Source organism: Lissotriton vulgaris, chromosome 9 (assembly GCF_964263255.1).
Source record: "Lissotriton vulgaris chromosome 9, aLisVul1.2, whole genome shotgun sequence".
NCBI classification, from domain to species: Eukaryota; Metazoa; Chordata; class Amphibia; order Caudata; family Salamandridae; genus Lissotriton; species Lissotriton vulgaris.
The window spans coordinates 922,139,297-922,167,024 of NC_141697.1; the positions used below are offsets into that span (position 1 = coordinate 922,139,297).

General features: G+C 45.0%; 1 protein-coding gene across 3 annotated transcripts in view; it reads left to right on the top strand.

The window, feature by feature from the left end:
• The window catches only part of LOC147692527 (SPARC-related modular calcium-binding protein 1-like), a 404,947-nt gene that overhangs the window by 232,333 nt on the left and 144,886 nt on the right, over positions 1-27,728 (top strand). For 2 of the 3 annotated variants that reach the window (XM_086938744.1, XM_086938743.1), the window contains exon 6: positions 26,305-26,370. The exons of the other annotated variant lie outside the window; for it this stretch is intronic. In XM_086938744.1, coding sequence (XP_086794870.1) covers positions 26,305-26,370 — 66 coding nt within the window. The remainder of the gene's footprint in view (positions 1-26,304; positions 26,371-27,728) is intronic. 3 annotated transcript variants of the gene reach the window in all.

Below are 27,728 nucleotides of genomic sequence, written 5' to 3' on the forward strand. Positions count from 1 at the left end.
ACACGATTACAGATATACAAATTTGGACTTAATTTCATTTCTCACAAACTACTGCACGGATTTATACCAAATAACTGAAAGAGCAATCTGTGAAACCAAATTACCTTTCTGACAATTTCAGAGTAATTCCATCAGACACTATGTTGTTATTACATTTTGTATTTTTTGTTTAACTTTACGCACTTTCACCTCATTCCAATATGGCCACCAGGACTGTGTGACCTATCAGTATTGTATAATTTCTTTGTCCTATGTTGATGACTTGTATACAGCAGGCTACTTATTTACCTCATTTGGATGTAATCTCATGTGATCAAGACTGTTTGTAAGTTGAAACGCGTAGTGGGACTGTGTATTAAAACTTCATGTACTGCATGTATTTTTGAGCGTGTCCTGAGTGTGCGTTTTCTCTTTTTGGACGAATTGGGGACAAAAAAAATAATAATAATATATATAAAACTACTGGTGGTTGCCAGTAGCTAGGTATAACAAGGACTTAGTTTCCATAGGAAAAGCATTTTTTCTTTTACTAATAACTTTGGCACCATTTGAGAATTCTTCAAAACTAGTTTGCCACACACTTTAGCTGATGTTTGGAAAGTTGCGGGTGATTTGTCAAGTGTGAGCCGTGAAAAAGTCTGAACCTGAACCGCTGAATGGAATTAAACGACATTTGGCAAAATACTAGATCTTGGTCCAGAAAGTCAGCTTTTTGTAATTTGGTGTAAATCCATTCACTAGTTTTGGAATTGTTAAAGAAAAAAGATTAGTTTTGAAATTGTTAAAGAAAAAAGATTTATGTATATCTAGGGATGCGGATCCGACACATCTCATGATGATATTTGATTGGCTGCTCATATTTCAACCAGTAAGTAGTGACAGCCATGTTGGGACTCGGGATTCAGCCCAAGTCCTAAAAAAAGCACAAAAAAAGCAGAAGTGAGCAGGGTAGGAATGCCTAGGGCCAAATATTTTTCTTTTTCTTTTAATTTTGCTGCGAAATTGCAAAGGAGCTGTGTATTCGCAGCAAAATTAAATAAAAAAAATAAAGGTATCCCGTGCTTGTTTTTTGATGACCCCCCTGATGGGCTAGGTTCCGGGGATTATACTAAATAAAATTGGGAGAGGGGGGCATGCTCTCCAGACCGATTTTGGTCCCAGGGACCCTATCCTCAGGGTCTGGCCACTTAAAAGTAGAGGGGGGGGCTATTGGATCCCTCCCCGGGCCAAATACAGCCCTAGGGCCCTGCCACAGTTGGAGGGGGGGCACACAGCCCCCTCCCAGGGCCATTTTTGGCTCTGGGAACACCAGGGCCAGCTCTTCCTATGTCCTGGGTGACCACCCCTGGGACTTCGCGGTTTCCCTGCCTGGACTGGTACGGGCAGGAAAACCTTTTTTTTCTCTTACTTTTCCAAAGCGAAGTCCACTCCCAGCTGGCGGGAGCTTTGAAAATGCTCCAGCCAACTGGGAGCGGACTTCAGATCTGTTTCTCTGTCTGCAGTGATGATGATGGGAAAACAGATCTGAATATTGCATCCGCCCGCCCCATTTTTAGCTGCTTCTGCTGAATGTCGGGAGCCAGCTGGGGCTGTAGGGGCCTTGGGGCTCCCATACGTCCCTAACGAGGAGATCCGCGTGGCTGAAATCAGCCGGGGAGTGGTGCCGCATGGCCCCCACCTGCTTTACTAATTGGCCAGGCCCTGGAAGTTGGGGGCTGAAATCTGTCCAAGGAGGGGCCCATTTACAATATGGCTGGACTCCGGGAGATGGAGTCCCTGGGATTGAAATCAGCCCAAGGAGTGGGGATGCGTGCTCCCCTCCCCCATAATTACAGGGGTGGCCCTGGGTGATGGGGATGCCGGTGCCAAAAACAGCCCGGGAAAGGGAGCCACATTCAACCCTCCCCCAAAAGAATATGTCAGGACCTGGTGGATGTAGTTAGAGTTATCTCAAGTAACTATAACACGTGCGGTAAGGTAACTATAACTTTCGCCCTTGCAATGCACTGTAAATTACTCCACATATTCCATCACTCATAACATCTTCTATGACATCATTGATAATACCAGTGCAACATTTGCTGTAAAATTATTGATGAGAAAGGTGGGCATGCTGGGGGCTCGAGTTATAGTTACCTTAGGGCACGAGTTATAGTTGCTTGAGATAACTCTAACTAGAACTGCTGAATTTCTATGGTACTGTGTGTGTAAAATTTTAACCAAACTCTAATGTTCCTGTAAACTTCGATTTTTAAGTGAATTTCTAAAGGCTTTTTTTGGTTCTATTCCCTAACTATAATGACCCTGTAACCTTTGTTCTTTTTCAGTGAACTTCTATGGTTTTCTAATTATATTTCCTAATTATAATGCTCTGTAACCTTTGTTTTCTTCTGTGAATTATATATATATATATATATATATATATATATATATATATATATATATATATATATATATATATATATATATATATATATATATATATATATATATATATATATATATATATATATATATATATATATATATATATATATATGAGACTTCAACTCCCAGAAAACATCACTTCTGGCGAGTATATCTTGGGGACGGCAAAAAAATGTTCGGGGCAAAGATGCAGTAGTGAAGTGGAGTTAGCACGCTGAATTAAAAGTCACACACACTCCCTCGAGTCCCCAGACAGTTCTTGAGCGTCATGTTTGCCTCAGCCCACTGCCAGCGGCAGCTCGTTACTCAACGAGGAGTCGAATTCATTGTATTCTCGGCTCTACACTTGGCTTATTTCCTGGCTGCATTTCACTCGAGGTTTGAACTGTCTGGGGACTCGAGGGAGTGTGTGTGACTTTTAATTCAGCGTGCTAACTCCACTTCACTACTGCATCTTTGCCCTGAACATTTTTTTGCCGTCCCCAAGATATACTCGCCAGAAGTGATGTTTTCTGGGAGTTGAAGTCTCATTTGTGCCACCATGGTTTAATCAACATGTGACTTGGGGGCGGGAGCATACTCACCTTCCAATGAGGGTGGTATTGGACACTTCAAAGGTGCAGGTGGGGTTACCACGTGACAGCAACAGCAACTGAAGAAGGCTATCCGCCGAAATGCATTTTGCCATGCTGTCCACTATTAAACGGCTCCTGCAAAGTTCCCTCTTGTGGCCTCTTCTCCTTTCCAACTTGTGAGGGGTGCGGTTTCATATTCATTTTGCGCACATGCCAGAGGTGCGCTGGAGGCTCCGGTTCTACAAGCGGCAGGAACGTGCTGGCACCAGCTGTCAAGGCATCTTTGTTTCTCCGTTTTCTCGGTTCATTTTCTGCCCGCCTCAAGAGTCATGTTTGTCTCAGCCCACTGCCAGCGGCAACTCGTTACTCAACGAGGAGTCAAATTCATTGTATTCTCGGCTCTACACTTGGCTTATTTCCTGGCTGCATTTCAATCGAGGTTTGAACCTGGACACTTATCAAGATCTGATGGTGGAGGATCTTAAGAAACTCTACATAAGTACAAACAAAAAGAGCCAAGCCATTGCACGACAAAATCAAAATTATAATCTATTGGTGAAAAAACTTAAATCTGAGGAAAATCTAGTTGTGAAACAAGCAGACAAGGGGGGCAACATTGTCCTATGGACTAGAGACAACTATGTAGCCGAGGCTGAAAAACAACTCAGCGATACTGCCTGTTATCGTAAAACCAATATATCAGTTGTGAAATTGGCTTGGAATGATCTAAATGCAAAGTTGATGGGTTGGCGCAGTTGTGGTTTGATTTCCATGGAGGAATTCAAGTTCCTCAAAAAAGAATTTCCGGTGATTCCAACATTCTACCTCCTGCCAAAGATTCATAAGGACCCTCGTATGCCTCCAGGGAGACCGATTATATCGGCAATCGATAGTGCGACGGAAAATCTATCCAGGTACATCGATTTCTTTCTACAAGAATGGGTCAAGGGGCTGAACTCTTACATCAGAGACACGAGCGATTTTTTGAGTAAATTATCTCAACATGTTTGGAATGAGAACTACTTACTGATGACACTGGACATCTGCTCACTTTATACATCTATTAGGCATGTAGATGGCTTAAAAGCAACTCAATTCTTTTTGGACAAACGCCCCATACACAATGCACAGCACAACAAAATGCTAATGGGGATGCTTAATATATGCTTGCAACAGAATTTCTTTATGTTTGGGGGCCAGACCTATCAGCAACTCAGAGGGGTGGCCATAGGATCTTGCTTCTCCCCCAGTTTCGCGTGTTTACACATGGGACTGTGGGAGGAGCAAACCCTGATGGGGCAGCACAGACAATTAATGGAACAACATGCTATTCTGTACCTCAGATATATCGATGATTTATTTTTTATCTGGAGAGGTTCCATGGAGAGTGCTACTGATTTTGTTAACAAACTGAATGTAAATGATTTAAATCTTCAGTTCACTTCAACAATCAGTGATGTCTCAGTCAATTTCCTGGACGTGGAAGTATATGTTGCAAACAAGAGAATTGAAACCAAGCTGCACAGGAAGAGTACCGCTGGAAATACGGTACTGCATGCCTCTAGCAGCCACCCGCGTCACCTTATTCATAGCATCCCCTACGGGGAGATGCTAAGAATAAAACACATCTGTAGCAATGACGAAGAGTGTAGAACATCTCAACTACAGTGTAAAATGCGATTTTTAGACAGAGGGTACAGTGCCAAAATGATAGATGATGCTATTCTGAAGACCACAAAAGTAGCAAGAGAACATCTACTACAGAAATGTCCAGAAATGAACAATATAGCTGAAATACCATCAACAGAAAAAATCCAGTGTAGGGCTATAGTTACATACAGCCAACAACATGCTGAGATTCGCAAAATATTCTCCAGAAATTGGAATCTCGTGCAAGGAGATCAAATAATTGGTGATCTAGTAAAAAGTCAACCAGAGATCACTTTTAGGAAATCCCCTTCATTGGGCAGTGCTATTGTCAATAACACCTTAGACGTTCCGAAGAAATGGTGGGAACGCATCACAGGCTTTAAAAAGTGCCAGATCTGTAAAGCCTGCAAGCACGCCATAAATAAAACACATTACACGAGCCCCTTCCATGATAAGCCCATTAAGATCCGACAGAAGCTAGGATGTAAAACTGAGTTTGTGGTCTATATATTGGTTTGCCCCTGTGACCTCCAATACGTGGGCAGTACCCGCCTACCAGCACACAAACGCATCCTTCAGCATCTGAGGGCTATATCTGGAAAAGACCAGGCTTATCCAGTAGCTCGACATTTCGAGAAATGCCACAACAGCAACCCCGAAAAGCTGCAATATTATCTGGTGGACTCAGTCCTACCTTTGAGGAGAGGGGGTGACAGAGACAGCAAGTTGCGTCTACTGGAAACCCGCTATATCCTCGAGTTAAACAGTAAACAGCCTGGGGGGCTGAATAGCACCGAGGACCTTTATACTTGTTTATAATAGGCTCCTTGTTTCCTATACTGGATTGGATAGAATACAGATTAAACAATCTAATTGTATGAGTTTTGGTTCAGCAGCCTGCATTTTTTAACTGATGAAACGCTATTGAATAGTTTTTCTTTATAATTTTCTTGCACGAGCACTTTATTTTATGTTTCCATTTAGCAACCCGCTGTGAGGTACTTAATGATGCACATTTCTTTGATATTTGATTGATAATGTATGCATTCCTTACCCACTTGGGTATGATTTCTTATACTATGCTAGAAACTGAGACCTTTGATTAACAACATGATTTACCAGTCAGTAGTTCTAACACATTGATAGAATGCCAATGTGAATAGACACGGGACATATGAGGCAATATTTAAAATGAATGCTTATAAGTTGAATTGATGTAAATAATCATACAAATTTTGCACATTATGTAAATATATGAAATTAGAAACATATATATTTTTTCTATATTTATATACATAGACTTATATATTTTCGATAAACTCACCTGGTTTTAGAAATTCATTGCTTGTAAATGATGAAATACGTTATCTATTTGCCTCATGGTATAGACTAACCTTTGTCATGCTAACTGACTGATTTTTGCACAGTATTGATATGCATTTTGTATACTGGTATAGTTGGTTTTTGGGAGATTAATAAGGGCACTGTGCCCAGCATTACTTTGTGATGTATACCCCTTTAACGAAAACAGGATGTACTATCAGTCATGTGACCAAACTGCTATTTAAAAGTACCTTCTTCCTCCTTCTCATGACATGTGATCAAGCCTCGGCTGAGGCGAAACGCGTCATGGCGACTGGTGGGCTGTTTATTCTCCACGAATAAATGCACTAACAACAGGAGCACGGAGTCTGTGGCTTTACTCGATCTTTCTGTGTGGCGTGGCGTGGTGTGGCTGCGCTTTTGCTACGCTTGCATTGAACTTCACGAAATATATATATATATTACCTACTGGCGGTCGCCAGTAGGTATATATAGTTAGGATTTTTTCTCTATGGGATTTTTGAAAATTCTATGTCTAATAACTTTGGCGTTTGTGGACGGAATTGGCTGAAATTTTCAGGAAAATGGAACATTTTGTTTCTGAGCAGCCCCTGACAATTTGGGGGGGTTTCATCAAGGGGGGGCCGAGAAAAAAGGGGGGTCCCAAAACGCGTTTTTCCCATGTTAATTTCCATAGGGCGGTTGGCCTCACTTTTAGCTCGAACGGCTGAATGGATTTGCACGAAACTTGGCAAAATTGTAGGGACTGTTAGCCCGATGTGCCTTTGCTAGGTCTCAATATATGTGCTCCAGTGGATTTTGAGTAATTTAGGTTCAAAATAAGATATATATCTGGGCGGAGCCTAACCACACATCTGATCTGATTAGCTGTCAGCACTTCATCCAAGAAGTGTTGGCAGCCATCTTGGGACCAATATACATGATAGCACCTCATTAAAAAGCATTGTAGTTAATAGAGGGTTTTAGGACTTTAGTTACATTATAAATCATTTGTTGATGGTACCATACTCGTTTTAGGAATTGTGGTGGGTTCTAAGGTGATTTTACCATGTGAAAAAACCTTCTGCTGTGATATCATGAATATTGTTTGAAAGAAAACTAATATCTCATGATTTTCCCACAGTGGTTTGGAAGGGGATCTATAAGCTAAACTGAAAGCATATTTTCTGTAAATTCACATTATCTTTCTCAGTCATGTGAAAATGAAGTCTGACATTCTCAGTAAAACATGTACATCCAACAAGGACAGAGACTGTCAGTTGATTCCTTTGTGTTCTACTGCAGCCTCCTAGAGTGTTCTAAAGAACAACTAGAGCGCTAACAGTCCTACTTATTACAAAGGTATGGCACACCTGAAGCCATCTTGATTGGAATAAAGTGGTAACTCTTAAAACATTTAATTTAAAAAGAAACAACATGAGGGGGTATATTTTGCCATAGAAAGTATGATTAGTGCTGCAGAATGAAAAATTAGGGCACATTTTGAGTGACTTCTCAAATCCTTTTCTATTTCCTTAAAACATTCTGACATGCAGTCTCCCAAAATGGCCACCAGAGACAAAAGAGCCCAAATGTAGCCCAAATATCACCCAGATGTAGCCCAAGTATAGCCCAATGACAGAATGTCCCAGAGTGTTCTAAAGAACAACTAGAGCGCTAACAGTCCTACTTATTACAAAGGTATGGCACACCTGAAGCCATCTTGATTGGAATAAAGTGGTAACTCTTAAAACATTTAATTTAAAAAGAAACAACATGAGGGGGTATATTTTGCCATAGAAAGTATGATTAGTGCTGCAGAATGAAAAATTAGGGCACATTTTGAGTGACTTCTCAAATCCTTTTCTATTTCATTAAAACATTCTGACATGCAGTCTCCCAAAATGGCCACCAGAGACAAAAGAGCCCAAATGTAGCCCAAATATCACCCAGATGTAGCCCAAGTATAGCCCAATGACAGAATGTCCCAGAGTGTTCTAAAGAACAACTAGAGCGCTAACAGTCCTACTTATTACAAAGGTATAGCACACCTGGAGCCATCGTGATGGGAATAAAGTGGTAACTCTTAAAACATTTAATTTAAAAAGGAACAAAATGAGGGGGTATATTATGCAATAGAAGGTATTATTAGTGCTGCAGAAAGAAAAATTAGGGCACATTTTGAGTGACTTTTCAAATCCTCTTCTATTTCATTAAAACATTCTGACATGCAGTCTCCCAAAATGGCCACCAGAGACAAAAGAGCCCAAATGTAGCCCAAATATCACCCAGATGTAGCCCAAGTATAGCCCAATGACAGAATGTCCCAGAGTGTTCTAAAGAACAACTAGAGCGCTAACAGTCCTACTTATTACAAAGGTATGGCACACCTGAAGCCATCTTGATTGGAATAAAGTGGTAACTCTTAAAACATTTAATTTAAAAAGGAACAAAATGAGGGGGTATATTTTGCCATATGAATTATGATTAGTGCTGCAGAAAGAAAAATTAGGGCACAGTTTGAGTGACTTCTCAAACCCTCTTCAATTTCATTAAAAAATTCTGACATACAGTCTCCCAAGATGGCCACCAGAGACAATAGAGCCTAAATGTAGCCCAAATATCACCCAGATGTACCCCAAGTATAGCCCAATGACAGAATGTCCCAGAGTGTTCTAAAGAACAACTAGAGCGCTAACAGTCTTACTTATGACAAAGTATGGCACACCAGAAGCCATCTTGATTGGAATGAAGTGGTAAGTCTGAAAACACTCAATTTAAAAAGGAACAACATGAGGGGGTTAATTTTGCCATAGAAAGTATGATTAGTGCTTCAGAAAGAAAAATTAGGGATCATTTTGAGTGACTTCTCAAATCCTCTTCTATTTCATTAAAAAAATTCTGACATGCAGACTGAAACATGCACTTTGAATACCAGCAGCAGCCGTCCCTGGTGAGCAGTAGCTTTACTACAGTGATCTAATGTGCAACTAGAGTGCTAACATTCAGAATTTATGGCAAATGTGTGACACATCTGAATGCCTTCTTGATGGAACCAAAGTAAACAAGCATTGAAAATGCAATAGATCTCGCCCTCGTTTAAGTTAAAGCCATTCTGTTTGTAATGAGGTGGCTTTTTAGCTTTGCTTTTATTAGTGTTTTTTCAACTTTCATGTAAATAACATGCATCTGTATGCATATAAGTATATGTATGCATGCATTTATGTTTGTATTTATATAGATATACAGATGATATATGTTTATATATGTATGTATATATATATATTCACTGAAAAAACCATAGGTTATAGACCATATATAGTTAGGAATTAGCATTTACAAAACCTTGAAAATTCACTGAAAAAACCATAGGTTATAGACCATATATAGTTAGGAATTAGCATTTACAAAACCTTGAAAATTCACTGAAAAAACCATAGGTTATAGACCATATATAGTTAGGAATTCGCATTTACAAAACCTTATTTTACTCACACAAAACCATTGAAATTCCATATATAGTTAGTTGCACTAACTATATATCGCGCACCCGCAATCCACTGCTGATGATGTCACATATTACATCATTCATGACATGGTCAGTGACATCACTGATGACATCACTGATGACATCACTGATGACATCACTGATGACAACATCCAGTGACTGTATGTTTCTGTAAAGTTAAAATATGTCTTACATATTGAAGAATGAGTGGATGTATAAGTGTCTGGAGGAAGGATTTAGTAGGTGCATGACTGACTGTATGAGTGAGTGATTAAATGTGTCTCACTGAGTGCATGGGTTAGTGACTAAACTGTCTTAATTTGTGCATCATTATGTCTGTTGTTCTGTAAACTGTTGCATGTGTTGATAAGTAGCTATATGAGTAACTATAACGGTTATTGATTGGTTGCCCAAGTATTTGTATGGGAGACTGAGTGTGTGTGTGGGTGGCTGGGAGGTGTATGACTCTGTGCATAGATGTGTGAGCAGTTGATTCACTAGATGTATGGTTTCAAAAGTGCATGTGGAAACAGCTGCATGGGCGGTTGACTGTGTGCATGAGTGTATTGGTGAGTGAATGGATATCTCAGTGCTACATGTCAAAGTAAGTACATATGTAAAACACAGTACATGTGAGAGTTGACATATATAAATAACTGTGCATAAGAGCCAGTGAATGTGTGACTGGCTGTATGGATCATTGTGAACTTGTATCAGGGATTGTATAAGAGAGTAAATATGTGTTATTATATGTTTGAATAAGTAAAGTTTGTATAACTGTATAGTTGAGGAAATGGAGGTGTGATTGATTCTTTGCATGACTGACTAGGTGTGTGAGTAACTCCATGGATGAGTGACAGTCTGTGAGTGTCTGTTTACACTGATTGTATCTAAGGTTATATTAGAGTCTGAAGAGGTTCATTGTATTATCACATGAATGATATCATCAGTGATGTGATCAGTAATGTCAAATGAGATGTCATCAGTGATGTCATCAGTGATGTCATTTGAGGTCATCAGTGATGTCAATGAGATGTCATCAGTGATGTCATCAGTGATGTCACTGACCATGTCATGAATGATGTAATATGTGACATCATCAGCAGTGGATTGCGGGTGCGCGATATATAGTTAGTGCAACTAACTATATATGGAATTTCAATGGTTTTGTGTGAGTAAAATAAGGTTTTGTAAATGCGAATTCCTAACTATATATGGTCTATAACCTATGTTTTTTTCAGTGACTATATATATATATATATATATATATATATATATATATATATATATATATATATATATATCGTAGCAAAGAAACAGCAATAAAGATTTGATTTGCCTTCATTTTTGGTAGTTCGCGAGTCCTTTGTGGCGGAAGGAGCGCTGGGAACGCTGCGAGCAGACGAGGGACTTCTGGTGATTTGTGTATATATTATATATATATATATCACCAATCGTCCTGAGCGCAGAGTATATTCCATAGAGAAATCAGGTACAGACCACAGAAGCGCTATGATTAAATTTTCAGTGCTTTATTTCTCCTATAGTCAGCATGACGCGTTTCGGCTGCTTCACTGCAGCCTTGATCACATGACCCCCCGGATACAATTTATTGCTTAAATAGGGACTTCCTGGCTGAACAGATTACGCAGCGTGTAATGTAGAGCTAAACAAAATACTTGTGATGTCAGTACATTATAAAGGATCATTCAAAACTCTGCAACTTGTATATAAATATTTAAAATCTTATAAATATAAATACAGTACATACAAACTGTAAAAAATATAAATATATACGACTTACAAAGCATCAGAATAAATAAGAGTAGTTAAAACTGTTTAAAAATACAGGATCAACCAAATACTTCCTATTAACATGTTGGCCAAGTGGCTATATGCTTTGTCAATAAATCATATACCAGATCCTAAGCTCCCATGAATACATTCAAAACCGCCTTGTAATTGGAACAGTATCATAAAGTGCTTGTGCAAAAAAAATAACCTAATGTGTAAAATGGTGCAAAGTGCAAAATGTCACGGAGTACTTGATATTAAAATTTCATTAAAAAAATTCCAGGATAAAATGGTCAATGAAACATAGAATAGCGGAAGCTTTGCAATATTAGACAAAATATGCTTGAGTCATAACTCAACCCCAACATTTAAGTGCAAGTGCATAAAAACCTTAAATCACTATTCTTTTTGAATTTCATGGGTGGTCACTACAAAAAATATATATAATTAATATTATTCAAGATACAGCTCTGAAATAACCTCTTGCTGTGATATAGCATATCTACTTTGCATACTAGATTGAGGGCTGTTTTTACAGATACTCAAAATGTGACGTGGGGAAATTAATCATGGTGGCAGGATAGCTGAAAAGCTATTGTCTGATCCCAGCCATTACAGAGAAATATTTTCATGATTATGTAGACTACTGATTGAACTCATACATTGCTTGATACATCTATAAACGGGGGGTTCATTTCGTTTCCTACTGCTGTTTAAAGGAAATTATGAAGATCTTCCCCTGTGTTCAATCCCTTAGGGATCCTAGTGCCTAATAATAGAATGTACTTATTTTCTAATTGTCTTAGGAGTTTTTCCCTGTTGCCACCCCTCACACTCTTGGGCACTGAATCATTGATAAAATCGCTCAAGTCCTTCAAATTTTTGTTATGTACCAATTTGAAGTGACGGGCTACAGGATAACTATCATCAGAGTTAACAATTGCCCTTAAATGCTGCAAAATGTGGTTGAAAGCTTGCAATTTGGTGCTACCAATATATTTCAATTTACATGTACATTCTAATACGTAAACCGCATAATCTGTGTTGCACGTATATAGACCTTGAATTCTGATAGGGCTTGGATCAAACGCACTCCAACATTCACTGGTGTTGACACCAAACTTGCAGGCTCTGCAAGAGATGCACTTGTGGAACCCTGTCTTGTTGATAACCAATTCTTAGAGCTAACCACTTCCGGACTGGATTTCACTAGGGCGTCCCCCATCAAGGGGGCCCTTCTAAAGGTGATTGATGGTTCTTCAGGTAGTAGCTGGGCTAGAGTGATATCTGTTTTTTATAAAGGCCAATGCTTTTTTATGATCCCCCTAACCTTCCTTTTTTCTGTACTGAAAGTAGTAATAAGTCTCACCTCTCTCCAGACCCTTTTTGCCCCTCCAGTATCCTAGATGTAAATGAGAACTTCCTCTTGACACATATTATTCTATGTCTTCTTACAGAGGAAATAGCCCTGCATGTTTTGTTAATTTATTAGGACCCTCATTCTAAGTAGTCTAGGCTCGAGCCTACATTTACTGTAAACAGTAATAACCAGAGGATGCAGTAGGAAATACCAGGTGGGTACTCAAACCCAATTCAGATTTTTTCTCTCAACTGGAATGACAGCAAGTGCTTTTCTTCCTAGATGGCAAAAATTTGATGATAAAGAGGTCAGCATGTTCACAGATTAATGTGCATTGTACACCATATGAAGAAAGACAGAAGTTTTAATGCTGGCCAAGAAGTAACTTATATGTCAGATGTGTATCCAAGTAATTATATTGGCCATAAAATAAACCGGTTTAAAAATGTATGGGTGGGGGGCGTGGCCAAGATGGCGGGGTGAGCGGACGCTTCCTCCCGTAGCTCCTCCGGCCCGGCTCAGCTCGAGCCCCTTTTTCTGCGCTTCTCTCCCCCGCTGCTGCTCAGCGAGCGAGAGGAGTGTGCCGGAGTGCCTGGCGCGCACATTGATACCACTTTGGCTCTCATCGCCTCGGAGGAAGCATTTCAAAAGTTTGGTCAAAGATCGAGGTACGGAGGAGAGCCTGGGAGGCGGAGCGAACTGCAGTGCTGTCCAGGCGCCTCGGCTGGGCCTGGTGCTGAAAGCTGACGATCCGGAGGGGATCGGACCCGCCGCGTACCGGAGGATAGCGGAGCCCTATTGACGGTGTCTTGGTGACACGGAAGACTTTGGATTTGAGTTTGCGCCTTGGCCCTCCGACTAGCGACGGCGACACACTGCGCTGTGCAGGCCCCGGCCCCGTGAACGACGACCGGAGGCCTCAACGCTGGGATCGGCCCACCTGGGCCCTTCGATGAAACTGTGTGACATTGGCTGCGGACTTTCTTTGATCGCTGTATCCCGGGGGTTGCCAACGGTGTCCCCAGCCCGGGCCGCTCTACCTGGCCCCGCCCTGCCGCCATCTTGTCCCTGAAGAGCTGGTGTTGGTGGCCTCCTTCTGGGCCTTTGGCTGGCGGGCGTTTGCTGTCGCCTCTGATACTGGACTAACTTCCTGCGGGACGTACTGGAGAGAGACCCCGGCTTTGGCTCCCGGTCGCCGCCCTGGCTGGGCGCCGCGACTGGTAGTGCCCGGGCCGGACCGCCATTTTGTCGCTTGTGACGCAGCACCCTTGCTTGCAGAGCGGTCTCCACATCTGGCGCCCACGGGCGACTGGGCAACTCTGAAGCGGCCGGACTTGGGCCTCGTCCACTGCAGCGACCACGATGACTGGAAGAGGCGGCTCGAGGAAGGGGGACCGCACCCTGCCGGATATGCTTGGCAGGGCCCAGCAGCTGCGGGACAGAACACAGCCGTCGCCGGGATCCTCCCGGGCCTCGGCGGATGCAGCTGGGGGCGAGCCACCAGTCACGAGGTCCTTTATGGAGGAATTATTTAGCTCCCTCAAGGAAGACTTTCAAACGTTGAAGAGAGAGGTGGCCAGTGAAGTCCGTGAAGTACGCAGGGAGGTGGAGGGCCTTGGCGAGCGAGTTGAAACAGTAGAGACGGCGGGCCAGCGCCGAGATGAAGAGATAGTCCATCTTCAACAGGACGTTCTCCGCCTCCGGGAGCTATGTGTCGAGCTCCAGGCCCACTCTGAAGACCTTGAGAACAGGTCCAGGCGGAACAACATCCGGGTGCGGGGTGTCCCATCCGCGGACGAGGGGGCCGACTTGGTGGCCTATCTACAGGACCTGTTCCGTGAGATCTTGGGGGAAGATGCAGACTTCCCTGTCCGCATTGACAGAGCGCATAGGGTAGGTCGACAGCGCCAGTCATCGGCGCCCCCTCCGGACATTTTGGCATTCTTGCCCGATTTTCCGCTGAAAGAACGCATCATGGCGGAGGCCCGAAAGAAGCAGCCTTTGACTTTCAGGGAGCGGCCTGTAGCGCTCTACCAAGACCTGTCCGCCATCACGCTGCAGAAGCGCAGGTCCTTCAGGATTGCCACTGACTTTCTGCGCGAACACGAGACGCCCTACTCCTGGGGACACCCTTTCCGTCTGATCTTTAGGTGGAACGGGGTGCTACACCAACTGCGCTCCCTACAAGACATCTGCGGAGTACTGGGACTCACGGCCACGGAGGAGGACGGAGCTACACCGTCGTGGAGGCGCCCAGAGAGACGGAGCCGACGGAGGTCGACGAGGAGACAGTCGCCAGCGAATGCAAGTCGCCCTGATTCCCCTACTATCAGGGCGGACATGGCAGATGCTTTGAGGGCGGCGGCCAGGGACTTGGCCGACTCCAATGGCGTGGCCATGACGGCCTAAATTCACTCCGGGTGGAGAGATTCTTAGCCTCTACGATGCTGGGTTTGGGGCCGGGGGTCGGGGAGGGGCGGTTGGAGGTGAGTGGCTGAACGTCCACTTTGCTGTTTTCTACGGACTTGCCCGTTTGGGGGCTTGACTGAGACAATGGGGTGTTTACATTTGTTTTTGGCTAGTTGCCATGAGTGTGTTTTGGGAGGGTGTAAGGGTTGTTTTGTTGTTGGGGGGGTCCCGTCCGATGTTGTCCATGACCACGCTTGGCCTGTCCTGGCCTTTCCCGCGCGCCTGCCCCATGCGCCCCGCCCGCTGATCCCTTGCCTGCTGCATAGCGCTTTCGTTCCCCGGGAGGAATGCCGTCCTTAAACTAGTGACCCTTAATGTTAGGGGTCTGAATAACCCTGTGAAGCGAAGGGCGATCCTATCACTGCTGGAGGGGACGCAGGCGGATATATGCCTCCTGCAGGAGATCCATTTGCTGCCCAGGGATTGCCATAGGCTGCGCTCTGCCAAGTTCCCCACTCAGTTCTTCTCCTCAGCAGCGACCAAGACTGCGGGTGTGGCCATTCTTTTAGCTAGCTCCTTTAGAGGCGAAGTTCTGTACAAGTATGCCGAACAAAAGGGGAGGCTCCTTGCATATCGCATGCGACTAGGGGGAATAGCTTTTACGGTTGGCTCAGTTTATAGCCCGAATGATCACCAGGATCGTTTCTTAGATTCAGTGTTGGTGGACGTCACTGCCTCGCCCGATCGCCATGTTATCCTGGGGGGGGACCTTAACATCGTTTTCGACTCTGCTATAGATAGGTCGGCGCAACGCTCCCCGCAGACGGGGGAACTTCCCCGCGCGGTGAAGGATCGGATTATGGAGATGGATTTGCACGACCTCTGGCGCTCTATGCACCCCACTGATAGGGACTACTCCTACTTCTCCCATGCGCACCGCACTTACTCGCGGCTGGATTACCTCCTGGTGAGTGGACCGCTGTGCACTGCCGCCACGGCGGCGGACATTGGGGTCCTATCCCTGTCCGACCATGCGCCAGTTTCCGGCGTTTTCAAGTGGCCGGGGGCCTCTCCCTCTCGAGGGACGTGGCGTCTTCGCGATACTCTTTTACATAAGAAGTCTGTTGTGAAGCGCATGGGGGAGGTCATTCAGGATTATTTGATTCACAACGGCAACTCCGACACGTCTCAAGCAACGTAGTGGGCTGCTTTGAAAGCGGTCCTCCGGGGGGAATTTATTTCCATCTCCTCAGCCGAAAATAAGGAACGGCAGCGTAAGAGGGACGAACTGACTGCGCAGGTCAGGGAGCTTGAGCAGGTTCATCGCCGCACAGGGGCTCCGAGAGTTTGGAGGCAATTGAAAGTGGCAAGGAAGCTCCTATCAGCACTGGATCTTGATAGGGCGGAGTATGCCGCTTTGCGCCTGAAGCATGCCTTTTACTCAGGGGGGGACAAGTGTGGTAAGCTCCTGGCCCATCGGCTCCGGGTCGCACAGCAGCGTAATGTCGTGAAGGAACTGGTGGGTACGGACGGGGTTACTGTTTCTGGTGACGCTGAGGTGGCGGAATCCTTTTGCAGCTTCTACGAAGCACTGTATGCTGGGGAGCCCTCCTCGCCGCAAGATGCCGAGGACTATTTGGAGTCAGTGGCCCTCCCGGCGCTGGATTCCGCCCAGGCGGACCATCTAGAGAGGGACATCCATGTTGAGGAAGTCATCTCCGCTATAGCGCGACTGAAGCACGGTAAGGCCCCGGGCCCGGATGGCTACACAGCTTTGTTTTATAAGACCTTCTGCACCGCTGTGGCCCCAATCCTGGCTCGACTGTTTAACTCCTTCTCCCAGCCTGGCGCTATCCCACCGGACCTCCTTAACGCTACGGTATCAGTCATCCCGAAACCCGGGAAGGACCGAGCCTTGTGTGGTTCGTACAGGCCCATCTCACTCTTAAATGTTGACCTCAAGCTATATACAGGGATTCTAGCGTCCAGGCTTGGTCTACACCTACCGGGACTGGTGGAGGCGGACCAGGCTGGCTTCGTACCCGGTAGACAGACGGTGGACAACACCAAGAGAGTGACGCATGTACTAGAGAAGGCCTCGCGTATCCCGGGGGAGCGGATGCTGCTATCAGTTGATGCGGAGAAGGCCTTCGACAGAGTTCATTGGCCGTACCTTGAGCTGGTTCTCAGGAAACTGGGTATCGGCGAGAAGTTCCGCACCATGGTCTTCAACTGTTATAAAAGTCCATCGGCGTCGGTGCGGGTCAATGGGTGTAGCTCCGGTAGTTTTGCCATCGAACGCGGTACGAGACAAGGATGTCCCCTCTCGCCGCTTTTGTTCGCCCTCTACATGGAGCCGTTTGCTCAGAGGATTCGCAATAACCCAGACGCCATTGGGGTTAAGATGGGCCAATATGTCCACACGGTCAGCCTTTACGCGGACGATGTCCTGCTGACCCTAGACGACCCCAAGAGGTCACTCCCTGCTTGCGTCCAGGAACTGGACACCTTTGAGCGTGTGGCCGGCTTTAAAATGAATATGAGCAAGTCGGTGGCGTTGGATGTGTCACTGGCCGCGGATACCAGGAGGGACCTTCAGCGTCTTTTTCCCATGCAGTGGTCCTCGTCTACGGTGCCATACCTGGGAATCCTGCTGGCGCCCACACTGCCTGAGATGGTGGCAGCCAATTACACTTCCCTCAGCAGGAAGATCAAGGAGGAACTTGGCCGCTGGAGCAAGAGCCTGCTGTCGTGGCTGGGTCGTATCGCGGCGGTTAAGATGACGGTGCTGCCCCAGATCCTGTACCTCTTTCGCGCTCTACCTCTCCAACCCTCTGTGGGTTGGATACAGCAAACGCAGGCTGACATCTCCCGCTTCGTTTGGCAAGGCCGTAAGCCGCGGATGATGAGGGTCCTCTCCACGCTTGCTCCGGAGGCGGGGGGTCTTGGTATCCCGGACCTCCGTAAATACTTTCAGGCGGCGCAACTGCGATACTTGGTGGAGTGGAGCAGGTGGGAATCCGACAAACACTGGCTCTTTCAAGACCAGGCGGTGGTGGGCCGCACCCTCCAGGAGGTTCCGTTCTTACGCCGCGCGCATCGCCCTGCTAATCTCTACGCCTCGTTTGTTACGCGGGTCCCCCTGCGGGTGTGGGATGCGGTTTGCGAGGCTCATGAACTGACCACCTTCCCCTCGCCGTTCACACCCATAGTGGGTAACCCGGACTTTGCCCCAGGGCTGGAGCCGGGAGCCTTTTCCCATTGGGTGAGCGCGGGCTGTAGGGCGCTTTTCCAGATCTACGGGCCGGAAGGCGTGATTCCTTTCCAACAACTTCGACAGGAATTCGGCCTGACGGAGATGGACAGACTGCGCTATATGCAGGTCCGACACTGGGCTCTCCAACCCCAGGTGCGCGACACCGCTGCTCGCCAAATCACACCATATGAGCGGTGGTTGGTGACCCGGACCTCGGACGCCAAGCTAATTACCGATTTGTATAAATTCCTTCAGCCCCCGACGTTCCACTATCATAACCCGGGAGGGAGCGCTGGCACAGAGAATTGGGTAGGACACTTAGCCATAAGGAGTGGGACAAAATTGCATATCGGGCGAGGCACTCTGCATACCACACGGGACTTACGGAGACCTTCACTAAGGTGTCTACTTATTGGTATTACACCCCGGAGAGGCTGTATGAAATGCGTAAACACACTGACAAGGGGTGCTGGCGGGGATGCGGACAGGAGGGTACCCTCTCACACATTCTTTGGGCTTGCCTGGTGCTGACTGCTTACTGGAAGGAGGTATTGGATGAGGTAGATAGGCACTTGGAGATTGAGCTGCCGCGCTTCCCAGCGTATGTTTTGTTAGGCCTCCCTAATGATCTGATGTACCCGTTGAAGTCCCGCAGGGGTAGACAGATTGCAATTGCGCTAGGCTCAGCGGTCCAGAATATTCTTGTCCACTGGCGCACCGCCACTGTCCCCTCCATTACTGGTTGGCTGCATAGACTCTGGCAGGTGTTGGGTATGGAGAAGATGTCGCTTACAGTGGCTGGGGATGTAGATCAATTTGAGGAGCTGTGGCAACCCTTTCTAGCACTACTGTCCACGGAATTCCGGGAACTCACCTGCCCCAGGTACCTTCGACTTCTTCGGCTGACGCCACCGGCGACCCCGGTGGATTAGAATGCACAGAGGACAAGATCTTAGGGGATGGGGTGTGGGCTGTTTGGGGTGGGTTATCCTGATACAGGGCCATTGGACGGGGGAGTTGGGGTGTTGTTTCCTTTTTTTTTTCCTTTATTGGGGGTGGGGGGCTCGGAGGGACTGGGTTGTGCTTTGATGGATCGCTGATGGCTCTTCACGCTCGGCTTTGGGTGGGGTGTTGAGGTGCACGAGAGGGTTACACAAATTGCTTAATTGCCTTACATTTGTTGTATTTTCCTTCTGGACCACCGGACTACTTTTGGCCAACGCTCCTGAGATGCGCTTCTTTCTCGCTATACTGTATGTAACCTTAACCTCCTATTCCCCTTCCCCATGTTTCTTTTGTCTTAATAAAAATGCTTTAAACCTAAAAATGTATGGGTGAATCTGGTTTCAAAGGGCGGCACACAAGAGGAAAGATATGTTTCTGAGAAAGGGGAGTCATTGTTAGATTGCCATTGCCAAAAGGAATTCTGTATAAAACTTGACCTGAGTTTAATTCCATTTATGTAATCAGTTCTTGTAGCTCTTATTCAGTAGATTTAAAGAATGGATTGAAAGAAATTAAACCAGAAGTGTTCACAGAAGACTAAGAGAAAGAGAAGCTTCAAAGTTTCAAACACAAAATAAAATGATGCTGACCCCGTCAGCATAGGGTGAGAAATGTCCCTTTCACTTACAGAGATAAACTCAAAGAATTACTTATGCAAGAGGATGATTATTGAACTGGTGAAATAATCTTCATGGGTCTCTCTCCTTGTAATTTCTCTAAAGAAATCAGAAGAACTCGGGCTGTGCATTGATTTTCTTATCATCATTGCTGCCATCTAGATTTATACACATCCTTTATCAAATATTCACAACGTTATTTCATCTCTAGCAGTTGCTGCAATGTTCTCTATACTGGATTTCGCTAATGTCTACCTCAGTTAGTACTTTATAAGGACTCTAGACATATTACTGCATTCATTTCTCCAGAAGTCTTCTACCAATATTTCAGAATTCCTTTTGGGTTAATGAGTCGTGCATCAGTTTTCCAACATAGGGGCCGATTCCGATCCTGGAGAAAAACCGTCCGTACGATTTTCATCCGGAGCCATCGCCGTACGATTCGTACCCGTCCGTCCGATTCACGTAGTACGATCTGTATTCCGTCAATCCGTCCAAATCGTCACGATCCGTACTTATTGCAAGGCTGAGACAGTGAACCGTATAACTCGTACACACGCCGTACGACCCGACGAGTATGATCCGGACCGGGGTATGAGGACGCGATTCGTACGGTCCACGTCAGGTAAGGGCGATTGGTACGGAAAAGCGCACAATCACTTACACACCGTACGGCGCGTACTCCCCATGATCGCAGGGGTACGGTGTGTACCCCTGCGATTTTGGGGTGTACGCACCGTACCCCGCGATCGCAGGGTGTACGCACCGTACACCCAGCAAACATGGGGTAGGGTGCGTACAACCCGAGATCGCGGGGTATGGTGTGTACACCCCGAGATCGCAGGGGTACGCACCGTACCCCTGCGATCATGGGGTGTACGCGCCGTACCCGGGGGGGGCCGTTCCGTACCTGTTTCGGGGCGAACTCTGCTTTTACGGCTGTTTTCAGCTCCCGTAGAAAAAGGGATGTACGGTGCGTACCTGACATGAATCGTACTTGCCGGGTCGTAAAAACCTGCCGCGAACCGTACCGATGTCGCGTACAGCAGGTTCCGAGGGAGAATCGTACGGAGATTATAGTCGTACGGTCTCTGTACGACTCGTACGGAGTACGGCTCCTGGTGCGAATCGTACTTCGTCGTACATAAGGGGGACATTGCAGGGTACCATTCGTACGGGAAAAACGCTCCGAACGGCAATTCGGAGCGGTTTTTCCAGAATCGGAATCGACCCCATAGTGTGCATGATTCCTTGAGGGGGATTTATGGGACAACTGCTTTCCAAGATAATAGTTTGTTTTTTGGCAGGAATTCTGAGAAGCATGATAAAAATTAGATTATAGTGATATCAGCTCTGCCTTCACTGCAAATTGTGAAAATGCAGATTCCGATGCACTGAAGTGGATTATCTTAGGCACCATTATTAAGGAGAGTTTTCAAATCCTAGCACACCTATGTGGAGGCAGTTGTCAGGACCCACTGACAAGGAAACAGCCTTGTTTTTCGGGTTATAGGAGGTTTAAATGACATTTAAGAGGGTTACGCAGCCAAGCAGCCTTTTGGGAGTTTCTTAAAAATTGTACTTTTTGTTGCCTCAGGAACACGAGGAAATGATCAATTCTTTCACTGTGGAGATATAAAACAGTTTATTCCTGGGAAAAAATGTATTCTGTCAGTCAAAACCAGCAACTCAGACCTAGGGACTGCTCTGCTACAACTTGATAGACACAAGGTATCAGTTGTGTTGTATTCGTTTTAAACTTTGATACCTTTTGAAAGAAACAATAATGTCATAATGTGAACCATGCTCTTGTGTATCAGAAAGATACAAGGTGTTCATTCGGGGGACAAGATTTATTCTTTGGACTGAACATAAACCTTGTTAATTTATTTGTGCCAAAGAATACGGAAAAATGGGAAAGTGTCAACATGGTGAAGATTTCAGTAGAAATCTTCTATAAGGGAACAAGTATTTAGCATAAAGGCATACTCCGTTAGAAAGGAAGAAGCAATGAGGGCTGCACCTCTCAGAATCCAAAAGGGACCTGCTCTACTCTCTAAGTCTGTGAACACCAGTTAATTCAAATAAGTTTCAAGAACGATCTTCCCATTCCACATCGCCAGACACCAAATTATTCTTTCCTTCCCACTGTAGGTATCAGCAACATTCATTACATTTCCCATTCCACAAACTTATACAGGCTCTGCGACCTTGGGTATCTCCTGGTTTCTAATACGAGATGAATAGACGGTCTCTTTAGCTCCACATGTCCTTGCCAAGATTTCTCTTCTCAAGCCTCTCTATCACTATTAAAACAACACTATTTTTTCTAGCTATGAAACCTTGCAACCGCGCCTGCAGAGGAGAAAACACGCAAAGCATGCAAAATACATTTTAAATTAGGGCATTGTTAAGTCAACCTTAGCCAACCATTTCAATATGCACTTCGAATACATAATTATATGTGCATGTACAATTTTTTGAATAAATGCAACAAGAATAAAGGAATTCATGGTTACGTATGTCATTCACTTTCAAGTAAATGCAATAAGATTTGAGACATAAGTATAACTATAAATGAGAACTACATGTTTTCATAATTACCCTAAACATTAATGTGCACACTTTCATGGGTATCTAGTTTTCTACAGTGAATACACTTCTGGATTACATTTGAATGCTTCACTTCATTTAATAAAGTTGGGCACACAGATATGGTTGGGTATATGTAATGCTTCCATAATGTCCTGAAGAAGACCCCCACACCTCTGTCAAGGGTATTAGGCTGAAATGTGTTGACCCATTTTTCGCCCAGTGGCAGGTGAATTCCCTTCTGTTATAGCTTGGTTTTTAATCCTGGTCCAGGGGAACCCTAATAAAGTGTTTTGAGTACCCTGGAGCTAGTTTTATCTCACATTTACTTTGCTCTGCACCCCTCACCACACTCAGTTTATCTATGGTATTTAGTATAACTCTCTCTACCAAAAAACATCCCGGAGTTATGACTAAGTTCACATTGCGAGGCGGTAACCCTCCGGCAGCACTCTTCCTTCTCTTATAGACCCAGGAGTTTCATTTTGAACAATAATTTGGTGATAATTGGTTAATGTTTGGGTAAAAATGGAACAAGGAACAAAGCAATGTATGAAGTGCAGTGCCCTATATGCAGTACATAAGGTTGACCTTGTAGTTGACTGGGTGATGTTCAATGTCTTATATGCATACGCATATGAAATGAAAGCATGGGTTGTTGAATTTCATTTTGCTTTGAAATGCAAGGATATACAACAAAGGTAGCACTTCTTAATGATGGTAACTTCTGATGCTATTGAAAGTCACTCCTGGTATTACAATTGGAAGTGAGGCAGGTGGGGTGATTGTTATTTCTTTGGAGGATTTGATGGTTATTTTCGAAGAGATGAATGTGGTGGTCACATTTCATTATTTGAGCGTTTGTATTGTGTCATCTCTGAAAATCCTTGGTCCATATTATTAGAGTGAGTTATACTGGGGCAAACACGTCTCAATGTACTCAGTGGTGAATTTGTGAGTAAGATTAAAACTAGTGGTTAGATGAAACAAGCATTTGCAATGGAATAGGTCTTGCATTTGTGAGGGTTTGAGCTATTGGCATTGTGCCTCCATAGTCCCGGGCTGAGTTACTCTTCGCTGTCTTATTGTGAGGAGAATGTGTAGAATGTCTTTATAGAATGGATAATGAAAGGAATGGTATGATCTTAGAGGTTAAATCGGCACTTGTCAATGCTCATAATAAGTTGGAAAGGGGCAGGAGCTTCGCTCGCAACCAAGATGGCCGCGTGAGCACAGGGCTCCCGAGACCCTCGCAACCTCCTGCATATATCCTGTAGCTTATCCTGACTTTTATATATGTCCTCGTGAAGACGAACTGCTGGTGAGGCGAATACTGCAACCAGAATCCAGATCGGACCCCGGGAGCCGGAGTTATGGCGATTTGAAGATCGAGGCCTGCACCTCCGTGTTGCCCGGCTGTGGAGTTGGCATGGTGCCCGAGTTGTAGTTGAACAACATCGGCCTGAGGCGGCGGAGACGACCGGTCCGGCTTACTTTCACTTTCGTTTTTAGTCTGCTGGAAAGACCAAATACTACTGATTCCGCACTGCTGCTCGAGGGACCTCGTAGATATACATCTTTCTACCAAGGTCGACCGTTGCCAGGCACGGCCTTCCACCTAGCCTCTTGATTGCGTGTATATCCCCCGCCCCAGCTTGGAATCATTTTCACTGTCTTCATGATGGCGGGGAAGTCGGAGGGGGACAAGCAGAGATCAACGGCTACTCGGCGGGGCAGCTATACCCAAACCAACATCATGGACCGCTATGCCCAGGCTAAGGTGTCGCCCAGTGGACCGGGTAGGTCGCTGGAGGGAACGAAAGATCCACTGACCTCAGCGACGGAGCCTACCCTGCAAGACGTCATGGCCGACATTGATGGGATCAGATCGTCCCTCAGGAGACAAATGGACACTCTTGCCCATAAACTTGACATGGTGGCGATTGATGTGAATTTGATCCGCACGAACCTAGCGAAAACCAATGAAAAGGTTAAATCGCTGGATATTAAACTTCTAGACTGACGGACGACGTAATTGAGATACAGACTGAGGTTCGCAACCTAAGGGCTTCCAATGACCTCCTTGCACGTCGGCTGGAGGATTTTGAAGGAAGGTCTAGGCGGAATAACGTCCGTATCATAGGAGTTCCGGAGAAAGCGGAGGATTCAGCAACTGATCTTTTTGTGGAGAACCAGATCATGAATCACCTTGCACCCAAGGGACTGGGCAATTTTTTCACTGTGGAACGAGCTCACAGAGTTCCGGGTGGACAACCCAAGACGGGTGCCCCGCCGGGACCTATAATAGCCCGAATTTTTAATTTCCGTAACAGAGACGCTATCCTGCAGGCTTCGCGTACAGGCGGTCCCATAAAGTTTGAGAACACTACCATCAGTTTTTATCCAGACTTTACCCAAGCCGTGCAGAAACAGAGACTTGGTTTTCTTGGGGTGAAAAGGAGACTCCGAGAGATGGACCTCAAATACGCCATGATTTTTCCGGCCAAGTTGCGTATCGAACATGCAGAGCGGATTTATTTTTTCGACAGACCAGACGTAGTGTCCGACTGGCTTGATACTCTTCCGGCCCATCATCCGCAGGACGGGCGGAGTGGTGGCGCGGAGGGCGAATCGATGGACCAGGAATAAGCCTTATCATTGACTGGTTCCTGGGGTATTCTGGAAGCTTCGAACTGTGGCGCACTAATAGTGTAATGTGATTTTGTGAGACATTTCGGGGGTTGCGGGGCTATTGGGGGGTCGTTTTCCTCCTCTGCTTGACTTTCTGTAGATTAGTTTAGATGTGGGGGCGACAGGCACACTGCAAGTTGGGGTGGCTTTCTAGTCTTATGCAGGGGTGCAGGGTGGGGGGTGTTGTAATTGGCTGTTTGGTGGGGAGGAGGGGGGTTGTGTTGTTTTTTCAGTTTCGTTTTCTGCAAGGCAATGTATTGCAAGACTTTCTGATCGGAGCGCTGGGTTCCTCTTGGGGTTGGATTTTCATTCTTGTGTGGGATGAGGGGTAGGGGGTTGAGACTTTAGAGTTGGAATGTGAATGGGCTGGGGGATAGGATAAAGCATGGGGTGGTACTGCAGCAGTTAAAACGTCATTCCCCAGATGTGGTCCTACTACAGGAAACTCACTTGATAGGAAATTCATGTTATGCTATGAATAGGAAGGGGTAAAAAAAAATACAAAAAAAATTGGAAAGATAATCCTAGTAATATGGAAGGAACTGTGGCAGGTTTGTGATTGCTTGCTGCAGTGGTATGATGTCAATTTGGAGAATATGATTGTGATTTTGCAGGTGAGGTGAAGTTGCTTGTTGCAGATGATAATTTGAGGTAGGTTGAAAAGTGGTAATGTTTAGGTGAAACTCTTATGTTGGATGGCTAACGTGATTGCTGTATCAGTGAATTACTGTTAATGATGAGGATGCCATTTAAGTAGTGCAACTGCTGCTTGGATGAGTTTGAGAGAAATACACATGATTTTGTTTGCTGTGGGTTGATTGCAGCTGTGGAGAATGCCCTGTCATATGTTGGGGAATATAATATTTGAATAATGAGATATTTCGTGATTTGGGAATATAGTATATGTTCTGCTGGAAGTCTCGCACAGAGAAGTTCATATTGGCCAATGGAGAGAAAAGGCATGTGTATTTCTGTTGTAATATTTTGTTGCAAAATGTGTTTTTTTCATGTGCTTGTGATTCTCACAAATTTATTAGAGTAGATAGCACTAACCTCAATAATAGTTGCCTTCAAACTATTTTCCTCCCTGAATGCAGAAGAAGGAGCGAGGCCGCGGCCAACGGAGGAGAGCAAGCCTGTGCCTGCATTCAACAAGCAAGAAGGTAACCCTGACTTTGTACCCCAAAGGCGATGTACTGAACCTCTGTGACTTTCACTGGTGGAAACACTCCAACCCTGTCTTGTTTCTCAGTGAGGTGCTTTAGACTTAGTTAATATGGTGACTAAGTCAATTTAATAAGGTGACTAAGTCAAGGTAATTGAGGGTAAAGAAAGTCCATCTCATATGACTTGGAGTATGCCTCAGCTGTATCAATCAGCATCTGCCTTGCTGGTCCTTCCACCTTCCTTATACACACCTAGTAAGAAAGCAATTGTGTTCACCTGACTCCAACTGGACGTAGATGCACAGAAACAAAATAACCTTTCTTTGCATCTGATTTCTTTTTTGTGGTTTTGCTTCTTTGACAAGTCAGGCTGCAACTATTTTCTTGCTACCTCTTGATTGGTTTATAGGGTTGCCTACCTATATCTGTTATCTCTGGGATGCTCCGGTAGTCAACTTGGTAGGACTAGATGAGGTTCCTTTGCCACTGTCTATTTCATCCAGTTTGGTAGGCTCAGACCTGCTTGTTGAGGATCACATTTGAGCCTTCAGCCATAATTAGCTGCTTGTGTTTTTTCGGTCCTTAGAAAGCTGAGGGACATAATACCAAGAAGGCATATATAAGCCGTCATATTACCACTTAGTTTTAATTTCTGGAAGACTCTTTTCAAATTCTGAATGACATCCAAAAGTCCTCCCCTTCCTAATCTGCCATTATTCCCTCGAAACTATTATAAACAAAATTGGACAAGAAACCCAAATACACTGTGGATCATGATAGAGCGCTAGCACAATGCAACAATCTCTTAAAGTAATGCAAATACCTGTGTGTTGAATAATTTTCCACTCTAGTGAATTAGAAAAAGTGTTAGGATTTCTGAGGCTTTTTTCTAAAACTCTTGCCCACCAAGCTATGAGTGAATGCCTCACTTTCGGCGTGTTACAGAATATTTAACACCACTAGTTAAGAAGCAACATGGTAACTCTCTGTCTGCCACCGACCACCCAATGTATAACCTGCACTAGTTACTGATGCTATTGGAGTGCTTATGTTAAAGAGGTGCGCCTAGCAGCCCACACATGATTTTCTGACATTATCCTATTCTTTTTACGACCTTTTCTTATTTTTAACTGATGCCTCAGAGGTTGGAGCTATCATAACTCCACCCCTTGAACAATATGTAAAAGGAAAAAGCCCTATAAACACTTCCTGTTTTTTTTCCCTGTCAAGCTGTAAGTACACAGGGGCATATTATCAAGACAGGCGATAAAATTATCGCTGCTTTAGTGGCAGAAAACTGCTGCTAAAGCGGCAATAATGGGCTTGATAATATGCCCTTGTGAATTCCCATAGAA